This window comes from Eriocheir sinensis, chromosome 11 (assembly GCF_024679095.1).
Source record: "Eriocheir sinensis breed Jianghai 21 chromosome 11, ASM2467909v1, whole genome shotgun sequence".
In the NCBI taxonomy this organism is placed as follows: Eukaryota; Metazoa; Arthropoda; class Malacostraca; order Decapoda; family Varunidae; genus Eriocheir; species Eriocheir sinensis.
In genome coordinates this window covers 13,604,929-13,617,428 of record NC_066519.1, presented here as the reverse complement: position 1 = coordinate 13,617,428, position 12,500 = coordinate 13,604,929, and the positions used below count along the sequence as shown (strand labels likewise).

The 12,500-nt window shown below is 43.3% G+C and overlaps 1 protein-coding gene and 1 long non-coding RNA gene across 2 annotated transcripts in view; both read right to left on the bottom strand.

Moving 5' to 3' along the window:
• The window catches only part of LOC126996883 (inter-alpha-trypsin inhibitor heavy chain H3-like), a 142,362-nt gene that overhangs the window by 19,986 nt on the left and 109,876 nt on the right, over window positions 1-12,500 (bottom strand). The window contains exons 5-9 of the mRNA XM_050857802.1: window positions 11,948-12,086; window positions 8,588-8,702; window positions 5,885-6,027; window positions 1,420-1,593; window positions 249-431 (exon numbers count right to left, since the gene is read on the bottom strand). Coding sequence (XP_050713759.1) covers window positions 249-431; window positions 1,420-1,593; window positions 5,885-6,027; window positions 8,588-8,702; window positions 11,948-12,086 — 754 coding nt within the window. The remainder of the gene's footprint in view (window positions 1-248; window positions 432-1,419; window positions 1,594-5,884; window positions 6,028-8,587; window positions 8,703-11,947; window positions 12,087-12,500) is intronic.
• Window positions 2,233-3,431, bottom strand: LOC126996885 (uncharacterized). Its single transcript, XR_007751704.1, has 2 exons — window positions 2,462-3,431; window positions 2,233-2,312 (listed from the first exon to the last, which is right to left on the bottom strand). It is a non-coding gene; the product is annotated as an uncharacterized LOC126996885 (long non-coding RNA).

Here is a 12,500-nt window from a genome sequence, read left to right as displayed (position 1 = left end):
GACGAGGAGGAGAAGGAAGAAGAAGAAGAAGAAGAAGAAGAAGAAGAAGAAGAAGAAGAAGAAGAAGAAGAAGAAGAAGGAGAAAAGAAGAAGAAGACTCATTTTACCAAGAAGAAAACACTAAACTCAAAAGACAACATCAAAAACAAGAAAAGAAAACAATCACAAATCAACCAAAACAAAGAAAAACACCATCAAAAGGAAAAGTATAAAGAGGAAGAAGAGTAAGAGGAACCCCCCCTTAATACCTGCTTGACGGCCTGCTCGGAGCCTCCCATCTTGGCCGCCTTTAGTGCCTCGAGCAGCGCCGCGTTCAGGTTGGAGTAGCCGAGGGACACGAGACGCCGCAACCTCCTGACGGCTCGCTTCACCTCGCGCTCCGCCCCCGAGAAGGTCCCCACGCTCACCACCTCGGAGGAGAAGGCCAGGATCTGCAGGGGAGAGAGATAATATGTGTGTTAAGAATGACATGGTAAACAGGAGACGTGAGGTGGTGAAAATGGGGTGGCCTTGATATTATGGGTACGCATGTGTTGAAATGGATTCCTGTTATGACAAATAGATTAAACTTGACTACTGACCATAAGGAGAGGAAGATTGTGGCAGGGGTATTAGAGGGAGAAGTAGATAACACACATACGGATAGACAAAAGTGAAATAGATCGCTAGAAGACGAGGCTATGTGTTGAAATGGATTCCTGTTATGACAAATAGATTAAACTTAAATACTGACCATAAGGAGAGGAAGATTGTGGCAGGGGTATTTGAAGGAGAAGTACATAACACACATACGGATAGACAAAAGTGAAATAGATAGCAAGACGAGGCTATGTGTTGAAATGGATTCCTGTTATGACAAATAGATTAAACTTGACTACTGACTATAAGGAGAGGAAGATTGTGGCAGGGGTACTAGAGGGAGAAGTACATAACACACATACGGGTAGATAAAAGTGAAATAGATAGCTAGAAGACGAGGATATGAAAGGAAGTGATAAGGAATATATTTAGGAGCAGCGAGTAGCGGAATTTTTCTCTATTATTGTTTCCTTTTTTTGTGCCCTTGAGGTGTCTCCTTTGTTGTAAAAAAAAATACATGTGAAGGGATATGAAGGGAAAGGTTAGATTTAGAATACTTATATGCAGGCGATAAGAAAGAAGTAATACATAGGTGGATAGAGGTGAAACAGACTGCATGAAGGCGAATATATGACGGGAAAAGGTATTTATTAGAGATGAAATGTGAATGAAATGAAATGTAAGAAATATACGTGAAAAAGTCCCCAAACGTAATCTATAAATCTAATCACAGCATGTACGTAATCCATTCATTCATTCCTCAAAGATAAAGTGCAACCCTACCTCAAATGTAAGCTATTCATCCATTCACTCACACATTCCCAGCGATAAGACACCCACCTCAAACGTGTCCTCGTCCTCCAGGTCCTTCAGGATGGTGTTAAGCGCCTCCTTCATGCTGTCCAGTTTGCCGTTGTACATGGAGAGCGACACGTCCAGCAGGAACACCGTGTGGGTCGTCATCTTGGGCAGCCGCTCCGGGGAGAAGAAGTGCGCGAAGTAGCTGCCCACGCGCTGCCCGAGGTAAACAAAGGGAGCGGTGTTAGGTAGAGTTTGCGCGTAATGTGAGATCGCGCAAATTAAAACGCGCGGCTGAGACCAGTTGTTGTGTGTAAAGTGTAATGGCTACTTTTCCGCTGCTTTCTTCCTTGTTTGTTTGTTTCTTTCTTTACTTTTGTGTGTGTTTCTCTTCGCGCAACCTAAAACCTTAACAACTTCTTTCTTTTCTCTTCTCTCTTTCTTTCTGTTCGCGTAACTTGAGAGCTTGACTATTTCGGCTTCGCGCAAATGGAACAAAGAATAGTTACCAGTTGTTTTGTAGGACGAATTTGCTTTTTTCTTTTCTTTTCTTTCTTTTTCTCTCTGTTTACTTACTTTTGTGTTATGGAGTAATAGTCTCCGCGTAACTTGAAACCTTAACAACCTCACGCAAATGACAAGAGAGAATAAGGTACCAGTTGTTGTGTATGACGAATTTTCTTTTTTCTTTTGTTTTCTTTCTTTCTTTCTTTCTTTCTCTCTTTACTTATTTTTGTGTTAGCGAGCAAAAGTGTCTCCGCGTAACTTGAAACCTTAACAACCTCACGCAAATGACAAGAGAGAATAAGGTACCAGTTGTTGTGTATGACGAATTTTCTTTTTTCTTTTGTTGTCTTTCTTTCTTTCTCTCTCTCTTTACTTACTTTTGTGTTAGCGAGCAAAAGTGTCTCCGCGTAACATGAAACCTTAACAACCTCACGCAAATGACAAGAGAGAATAAGGTACCAGTTGTTGTGTATAACGAATTTTCTTTTTTCTTTTGTTTTCTTTCTTTCTTTCTCTCTTTACTCACTTTTGTGTTAGCGAGCAAAAGTGTCTCCGCGTAACATGAAACCTTAACAACCTCACGCAAATGACACAAGAGAGAATGAAGTAGCAGTTGGTGTGTTTGACGAATTAACTTTCTTATCCTCTATTTCTTTCTCTGTTTGTTTCTCTCTCTGTTTACTTACTTTTTTGTGTGTGTTAGTGAGTAATAGTGTTTTTGAGTCACTTGAGACTTTAACAACTTCCCGTGAATACAAATGACACACACGCGCATGAGTTAGCACAGTTGTGTTTGATGTCAAGGTTACTTTTTTACTTTCCCTTTTCTTCTTTCTTTTCTTTGTCTAAACATTCATGGAGAGAGAGGGAGAGAGAGGGAAGGACCAGTTGTTATATATGACGAATTCACTCTTTCATTTTTCCTTCATTTTCTTTCTTTTTCATTCATACTTTCTCCCATTCTTTCCTTCTTCTGTATAATGAATCTGCTTTTCCATCTCTCTTTCTTTCTATTTTTTCTTTCTTTCATTCATTCATTCTTTCCTTCTTCTGTATGACGCTTCTACGTTTTCATTTTTCATTTTCCTTCTTTTCTTTCTCTCATTCATTGATTCTCTCTTTCCTTCTTCTACTTTTTCATTCTTCTTTCTCCTTTCTTTCATTCCTTCTTTCCTTCTTCTATATGCCGCTTCTACCTTTTCATTTCCCTTTCTTTTTCTTTCCTTTCCTTACCTCTCCTTCCTTCCTTCCTTCTTCCTCTTCAACTACTTCTAACCGTCCATTACTTAAAACACACAACTATACATTTAACCTTATATATATTTCTTCTTCTTCTTACTGGACTGACGCTGTTCTTTTAAAGGGAGACGAAGAAGAAGAACACAAGCATATATACACAAATACTCCTCACCTTCTGTTTATTATTATGTTGTTGACGCTGTAAAAAGAACGAATGAAGGACAGTCAGATGCGAGACAGGCGGGGCGTGAAGTGTAGAGAGGGAGGGAGAGGGGGAGGCAGGGAGGGAGGGAGAAGGAGAGGGAGGGAAAGAGGCAGGGAGGGAGGGAGAAGGAGAGGGAGGGAAAGAGGCAGGGAGGGAGGGAGAAGGAGAGGTAGGGAAAGAGGAAGGGAGTGAGGGAGAAGGAGAGGGAGGGAAAGAGGCAGGGAGGGATGGTGAAGGAGAGGGCGGGATCGAGGCAGGGTGGGAGGGAGAAGGAGAGGGAGGGAAAGAGGCAGGGAGGGAGGGAGAAGGAGAGGGAGGGAAAGAGGCAGGGAGGGAGGGAGAAGGAGAGGGAGGGAGAGAGGCAGGGAGGGAGGGAGAAGGAGAGGGAGGGAGAGAGGCAGGGAGGGAGGGAGAATGAGAGGGAGAGAGGGAGAGTGTGTAGTGTGAAGTGTGAAGAAATAGGGAGGGAGGGAGAGGGAGAGAGGGAGGGGGAGAGAGGGAGGGTCCGGAGGGAGTCTTATTTTTGTCCTTATGATCGTTCTTCTTGTTTTTGTTCTTGCTCTCCTCCTCCTCCTCCTCCTCCTCCTCCTCCTCTTTCTTTTTTTCTTTCTTTCTTTCTTTCTTTCTTCTTTTTGCTAAAGTTCTTTTTCTCCACCTCGTTCTTGTTTTTGTTTTTGTTGTTGTTGTTTTCGTATTTTTCTTCTTCTTCTTTTTCTTCTGCTTCTTCTTCTTCTTCTTCTTATCTTTGTTTTTGTTTTTTTCTTATTGGTCGCTTTGTTTTCCTTTTCCTCCTCCTCTGCCTTCTTCTTCTTCTTCTTCTTCTTCTTCTTCTTCTTCTTCTTCTTCTTCTTATTATTATTATTATTATTATTATTATTATCTTTGTTTTTGTTTTTTTCTTATTGGTCATTTTGTTTTCCTGTTCCTCCTCCTCTGCCTTCTTCGTCTTCTTTTCGTCTTCTTCTTCTTCTTCTTCTTCTGCTTCTTCTTCTTCTTCTTCTTCCTATCTTTGTTTTTTGTTTTTGGTCCTTTTGTTCTCCTTCTCCTCCTCCTCCTCCTCTGCCTCCTCCATCTTCTTCTTCTTCTTCGTTGTCCTTGTTATTCTTGTTCTTGCTCTTCACCTCCTCCTCCTCTTAGTCCTCCTCCTCCTCCTCCTCCTCCTCTTAGTCCTCCTCCACCTCCTCCTCCTCTTAGTCCTCCTCCTCCTCTTAGTCCTCCTCCTCCTCCTCCTCCTCCTCTTAGTCCTCCTCCTCCTCCTCCTCCTCTTCCTCCTCCTCTTAGTCCTCCTCCACCTCCTCTTAGTCCAGGGCCAAACAAGGCTAACTTCAAGACGTTATTTTTATATTCTTGAGTTGACTGAATTTCCTTATAGAGGCGTTCGCTGTGTAGTTTGTTTTTATGTTTGTTTTTGTTGCTGTTGTTGTTGTTGTTGTTGTTGCTATTATCATTTTCATTATTAGGTTAGATATTTTCCTTATTGTCTTCCTCTTGTTTTTTTTATTTTGTTCTCGTTTTCATTCTTGTTTTTTTCCTTTTCTTCTTCTTGTTCTTTTCCTTCTTGTAACAATATGCATAAACTAATTACTTCGTTCAATGCCAAACCTACCCTTCGAAGTCTAACCTAACCTAACCTAACCTAACCTAACCTAACCTAACCTAACCTAACCTAACCTAACCTAACCTAACCTAACCTAACCTAACCTAACCTAACCTAACCTAACCTAACCTAACCTAACCTAACCTAACCTAACCTAACCTAACCTAACCTAACCTAACCTAACCTAACCTAACGTAACCTAATGTTGTTCTTGTTCTTTTCCTTCTTGGTCTTCTTCTTCTCCTTTATGTTATCATCACAATTATCATAATCATTACTATCATTACCAATTAGCTAAAAATAATGAGACAAATATTCGCAATACAATCAAGGCAAGTCACTGAAATGGACGATAACTTCGGATTTGCAATGAAAATAAAAACATAAACATTGCAAGTAACAATATACATAAACTAATTACTTCGTTCAACGGCAAACCTACCCTTCGAAGTCTAACCTAACCTAACCTAATGTTCTTCTTGTTCTTTTCCTTCTTGGTCTTCTTCTTCTCCTTTATATTATCATCACTATATCACCATCATTACTATCATACATTGCAAGTAACAATAAACATAAACTAATTACTTCGTTCAATGGCAAACCTACCCTTCGGAGTCTAACCTCACCTAACCTAACCTAACCTAACCTCACCTAACCTAAACTAACCTAACCTCACCTAACCTAACCTAACCTCACCTAACCTAACCTAACCTCACCTAACCTAACCTCACCTAACCTCACCTAAGCTAACCTAACCTAACCTAACCTCACCTAACCTAAGCTAACCTAACCTCACCTAACCTAACCTCACCTAACCTAACCTAACCTAACCTAACCTAACCTAACCTAACCTAACCTAACCTAACCTAACCTAACCTAACCTAACCTAACCTAACCTCACCTAACCTAACCTAACCTAACCTCACCTAACCTAAGCTAACGTAACCTTCTGTACCCACCTGGACCTCGCCGCCGTCCGTGTGGTTGGTGATATCGTAGGAGAGCGTGAAGGAGCCATCCACACCGCGGCCGTCCCCTCCTGGCGGGTCCTGGTGCTCGTAAAGGACATGAAGCTCCCCGTCACTCACTGGCCCGCCCGTCACTGTAAGGGGAGGAGTTACTGAAATGGGTCGGTGTTCTCAGACGCTTCCACCTCTAACATCACCTATTTCCAAAGGCCGCAAAGGAGATCAGTTGGGTCCTAATGAGTGTTTCTTTAGGTTCGTGGTGCAGAGGAAGGGTCAGACTACCACCAGGGTCATGAAGCTACCCCTGGAAATGCCCACAACACCTACGAAAGCTCTGTCAAATATGTGTGTTCGTTCGCTGATCTGTTAAACAACCACCAGGGTCATAAAACTACCCCTGGATATGCACACAACACCTACGAAAGCTCTGTCAAATATGTGTGTTCGTTCGCTGATCTGTTAAACAACCACCAGGGTCATGAAGCTACCCCTGGAAATGCCCACAACACCTACGAAAGCTCTGTCAAATATGTGTGTTCGCTCGCTGATCTGCTAAACAACCACCAGGGTCATAGAACTACCCCTGGAAATGCCCACAACACCTACGAAAGCTCTGTCAAATATGTGTGCTCGTTCGCTGATCTGTTAAACAACCACCAGGGTCATAAAACTACCCCTGGAAATGCACACAACACCTACGAAAGCTCTGTCAAATATGTGTGTTCGTTCGCTGATCTGCTAAACAACCACCAGGGTCATAGAACTACCCCTGGAAATGCCCACAACACCTACGAAAGCTCTGTCAAATATGTGTGCTCGTTCGCTGATCTGTTAAACCACCACCAGGGTCATAGAACTACCCCTGGAAATGCCCACAACACCTACGAAAGCTCTGTCAAATATGTGTGTTCGTTCGCTGATCTGTTAAACCACCACCAGGGACATAAAACTACCCCTGGAAATGCCCAAAACGCCTACGAAAGCTCTGTCAAATATGTGTGTTCGTTCGCTGATCTGTTAAACAACCACCAGGGTCATAAAACTACCCCTGGAAATGCCCAAAACGCCTACGAAAGCTCTGTCAAATATGTGTGCTCGTTCGCTGATCTGCTAAACAACCACCAGGGTCATAAAACTACCCCTGGAAATGCCCACAACACCTACGAAAGCTCTGTCAAATATGTGTGCTCGTTCGCTGATCTGCTAAACAACCACCAGGGTCATAAAACTACCCCTGGAAATGCCCAAAACTCCTACGAAAGCTCTGTCAAATATGTGTGTTCGTTCGCTGATCTGCTAAACAACCACCAGGGTCATAGAACTACCCCTGGAAATGCCCACAACACCTACGAAAGCTCTGTCAAATTTGTGTGCTCGTTCGCTGATCTGCTAAACAACCACCAGGGTCATAGAACTACCCCTGGAAATGCCCAAAACTCCTACGAAAGCTCTGTCAAATATGTGTGTTCGTTCGCTGATCTGCTAAACAACCACCAGGGTCATAAAACTACCCCTGGAAATGCCCAAAACTCCTACGAAAGCTCTGTCAAATATGTGTGTTCGTTCTTTGATCTGCTAAACAACCACCAGGGTCATAAAACTACCCCTGGAAATGCCCAAAACTCCTACGAAAGCTCTGTCAAATATGTGTGTTCGTTCGCTGATCTGTTAAACAACCACCAGGGTCATAAAACTACCCCTGGGAATGCCCCAAACGCTCTTTTTATCCTCCTCTTTCACATCTTTGTCATATATGTTCTGCTTCTACTCTTCTTCTGACTGTTTTTTTCTCTGCCGTTTCCTCCTCCTCCTCCTCTTCCTCCTCCTTTTTCAAGTTCTCGTTATATATGAACTACTTTTTCTCCTTTCATTTCCACTTTTTTGTCTGTTTTTCTCCTTCTCCTTCTCCTTCTTCTTCTCTTTTTCCTCTTCTTCTTCCTCCTGTTTTCTGTTCTCGTCTTATACCTACTACTTATTCTCCTTTCCTTTCTACTTTTTTCTCTTCTTCCTCCTCCTTCTCCTTTTCCTCTTTCTCTTCTTCCTTCTTTATTTTTCTTTGCTTCTTCATCATTTCATCTTTACTCAATCCCCTTTCGGTCTTATTCCCTTCTCGTCTTCCTCAATATACTCCTTTTCTTCGTCTTCTTCTTCCTCCTCCTCCTCCTCTTTTTCCTCCCTTTGCTTCTTCACTTCATTTTTACTCACCCCCCTTTTTCTCCCTCATCCCTTTGTCCTCCTCCTCCTCCTCCTTCTCGTTCATCTTTCCCACAGTAACTTTCCCCATAAAACCTTCTCCTTCCTCATTCCTCCCCATTCCCTCTTTCATCCATTATTCTCCCTCCTATTCACGCCTCGTCTCCCCCTATTCATCCTCTCCCCTCTTTATTACCCCTTACAAGATTCTGCAAGCCACCCAACGTCTCTTTTTGCCCCTCTACGGTTGTTACAGTCCTCGGCAAACCTCGTAAAATGGTTCTTCTTGGTTCTTTTTCTCTACATGAACCTTTGCGTAAGTTCCCCCTTCCATTTAGCTTGTTTTTTTTGCTCTATCATTCGTCTGTTCGTCTATTTCCCCCTCTTTCCCCTCCTCTATCTCCTCCTCCATCTCTCCATGCAATCCTATACACTTCCTTCTTCACTCGCTATTTCAACCCACTCAACCTTATTCTTCCCACAAACTCAAACTTCACCTACCGCTTGTTCCCGGGTTGCGCGCTTTCATCTCCTGGCCGGGCAGCTCCAGCACCTTATAGTCCGTGATGGCCTCGCGTTCCAGCACCTTCACGCGGACCACGGCCTTCGGTATGCGCTGGAAAGGGACGAGAAGGGAAGGGTGAGGTGTTGAGTTGAGTTGATCTGGGAGTGTTGTTGTGGATGTGTGGAACGGTGGATAGAGAGGGAGGTTGTGTGGATGGGAAGATGGATGAATGGATGTGAGGATAGGAGAAGAAGAAAGGGAGGGAAGAGGAAAGGAAGGAAGAAATGAAGAAGAAGAAGGAAAAGAGGTTGTGTTGTGTGTATGGAATGAATAAGTGAATGAAGGAAGGAAGGAATGAATGAAGGAAGGAGGGAAGAGGGACGAAGGAGAAGGAACATGGTAGAAGGTTGTGTTTTGTGTGGAAGGAAGGAAGGAAGGAAGGACAGAAGAAAGGAAGGAAATTAATGAGTGAATGAAGGAAGGAAGGAGTGAAGGAAGGAAGGAGGGAAGGAGGATGAAGAAAGGGAGAAGGAACATGATAGAAGGCTCTGTTTTATGTGGAAGGAAGGAAGGAAAGGAAGGAAGGAAGGAAGGAAGGAAGGACAGAAGAAAGGAAGGAAATTAATGAGTGAATGAAGGAAGGAAGGAGTGAAGGAAGGAAGGAGGGAAGAGGGACAAAGAAAGGGAGAAGGAACATGAAAGAAGGTTGTGTTTTGTGTGGAAGGAAGGAAGGAAAGGAAGGAAGCGAGATAAATGTCGAGTCACGTGAACAAACATTTGACAAACTTTCACTCTCAAAACTGAAGACATTCGGCATTGAAGAAACCACAATAAATGTCAACAGAGTATTTGTAAAAGTGTGTGGTGATTTGTGAACAGGAGGAGGAGGAGGAGGAGGAGGAGGAGGAGGAAAAGAGGACGAAAGAGAATGGGAAAGAAGAAAAAGAAGAGAAAGGGGGAAGAAAAGGAGAAAAAAGAAAGACAGAAAAGATGAAAGAAAGAAGCAGAATGAAGGAAAGAAGAAAATAAATAAATAAAAGCAGAATGAAGAAAGGAAGGAAAGAGAAGGAAAGAAAGATGAGCAAAGAGAAATAAAGACAAAAAAAAGAAGAAAGAAAGGAGGAGAGAGAGAGAGAGAGAGAGAGAGAGAGAGAGAGAGAGAGAGAGAGAGAGAGAGAGAGAGAGAGAGAGAGAGAGAGAGAGAGAGAGAGAGAGAGAGAGAGAGAGAGAGAGAGAGAGAGAGAGAGAGAGAGAGAGAGAGAGAGAGAGAGAGAGAGAGAGAGAGAGAGAAGAGAAGAGAAGAAAAAAAAGATGAAAAAGGGAAAAGAAAATCAAGAAAATGAAGAAAACGAAGAAAATGAAAGAAGAAAAAGTTAAAAAGAAGAGAGAGAGAGAGAGAGAGAGAGAGAGAGAGAGAGAGAGAGAGAGAGAGAGAGAGAGAGAGAGAGAGGTGGGCTAGAGGGGTGAGCCAGCAAGGCGTATAATATGTCCCAAGGGAGAATGCTGCAAGGGCGCGGACACTTAACACCGAGGCGACAAGGGCCGTCAGAAAGAGGCCTTGAAGCCGTGGGTGTGAAGGTCGAGGCTGTTGACGAGGTGTGAAGAATCTTGTGAGTTTATGGAAGGGAAGGAGAAGAAAAGGGAGGAAGGAGGAGGAGGAAACATGGAAACATGGAAATGCAGGCAACAGAAAGCCTATTGGCTCATTACGAGGTCGCCCGCTTGGGTGATTTAGTCTGCTCGACCGCCACTTGGGGCTTGGTGAGCAGATGAAAGCACCTCGATATTGAGGAGCAGATGGAAGCCCCTCGTTATTCAGTTTACTCCTGACGCAGCGAAATGACGGTCGATTCTATATTTGAAGGAGTTGATGGTATTCGCATTTACTACTTCTGAGGGAAGATTGTTCCAGTGGCGGATGACTCGGTTTGAAAAGAAACTCCTTCCAATGTCTGTGTTACATCGACTCGACTGAATGGGCAAACCGTTATTTCTAGTTCTTGAGTTGGTTTGCATTTCAAAGAATTTGGAGTAATCGACGTTATTGAACTTTTTTAGATACTTGAAGACTTGAATCATATCTCCTCGTAGGCGTCTTTTCTCCAATGTAAAGAGATTGAGTCGCTTGAGTCGTTCCTCGTACGGTTGAGCCCTGAAGGTTGGAATCATCTTTGTGGCGCGTCGTTGAATCCTTTCCAGTAAAGCAATGTCCTTTCTGTAATTGGGAGACCAGAACTGCACTGCATACTCGAGGTGCGGTCTTACCATGGAATTATACAAGGATAGCATCACGTCTGGTGTTTTACACTCGAAGTTCCTCGCTATGAACCCGAGCATAATGTTGGACTTGTTGTATGCTTTTTTACAGTGATTCGCGTGTTTCAGGTCACTGCTGATAGTGACTCCAAGATCCTTTTCCTCCTGCATCGCTTGCAGAGGTCTCCCATTCATGATGTATGTGTGGTTACTATTTTGGGACCCAATGTAGGAGGAGGAGGAGAAGGAGGAGGAGGAGGAGGAGGAGGAGGAATAATAATGATAATAATAGTAAGAGAAAAAAGAAGAATGTTAAGAATCTTGCTAACTTTATGGGAGGGAGGGAGAAGAAAAGGGATGAAGGAGGAGGAGGAGGAGGAGGAACAATAATAATGATAATATTTAGAAGAGAAAAAAGAAGAATGTTAAGAATCTTGCTAACTTTATGGGAGGGAGGGAGAAGAAAAGGGATGAAGGAGGAGGAGGAGGAGGAGGAGGAGGAGGAACAATAATAATGATAATATTAAGAAGAGAAAAAAGAAGACTGTTAAGAATCTTGCTAACTTTATGGGAGGGAGAGAGAGAAAAAAAAATGTAGTTAAGTTTAAGAGGAGAAGGCAGAGGAGGAGGAGGAGTTTAAGAGGGATGAAGAGGAGAAAGAATAATAAAAAATAATAAGAATAAGAATAAAAGAAAAATGACGTTAAGATTTTAGTGACTATGGAAGGGAGAGAGAGAGAGAGAAAAAAGATGTTTAGATATGTTTACAGGAGGAGGATGAGGAGGAGGAGGAGGAGGAGGAGGGTGACTGCCATATAAGGAAAAGAAAAGGAAAATAAAGAAAGTGGATAACAAAATAATAAGAAAAACAGTAATTAGAACACGAATCATGAGAACAAACCAGACAAAGAAAAATCAACAATAAAAAAAAAAAACAGGAATAGGAAAACAAACGAATAACAACAAATAATGAAAAGATTAAAAAGAAACAAAAATAAAGAAAAAGCAAAAACAAAAACAAAAAATAACACTTCAATCTCTACCCCAACCCCCCTAACCTCAACCTCCCCTTCCCCCCCCCTACCCCCCCCATCACTCACCTGTCCCGGGTTGAGGTGCAGCGTGTACCTGTAGGAGCCGTTGACCCGCCTCAGGAGCTCCTCGTAGGTCACGTGGAAGGTGACCCGCGCATGACCCGACACGCTGGCCCGAACCTGTAGCTGCTGGAGGTCATTGTCCCTGCCGGAGAGAGAGAGAGAGAGGGCGTGAGGGAGGGGAGGAAGGGGAGGAGGGAGGGGAATGGGAAGAGAGGAAGTGGGGAGGGAAGAAAAAGGAGTGAAGGAAGAGTGGGGAGAGGGAGGTGGTGTGGAAGGGATGGAAGAGGGAGAGGAAATGCATGGAAAGGGAGAAAGAGAAAGGGAGGGAGGGTAGAAGGGATGGTGGGAGGGAAGGAAAGGAAGGGGGGAGGGTAGGGAAGAGAAAGAAGGGAGGAAGGGAGTGAAAGATAGGAAAAGGAAGGAGTGTGAAGGAGAGAAATATGGAAGGGAAGGGAAAGAAGGAAGGGAAAGGGAAGGGAAGGGAAAGAAGGAACGAGAAGGGAAAGAAAGGAAAGGAGAGGAGAAGGGAAGGGAAAGAAGGAAAGGAAAGGCAAGG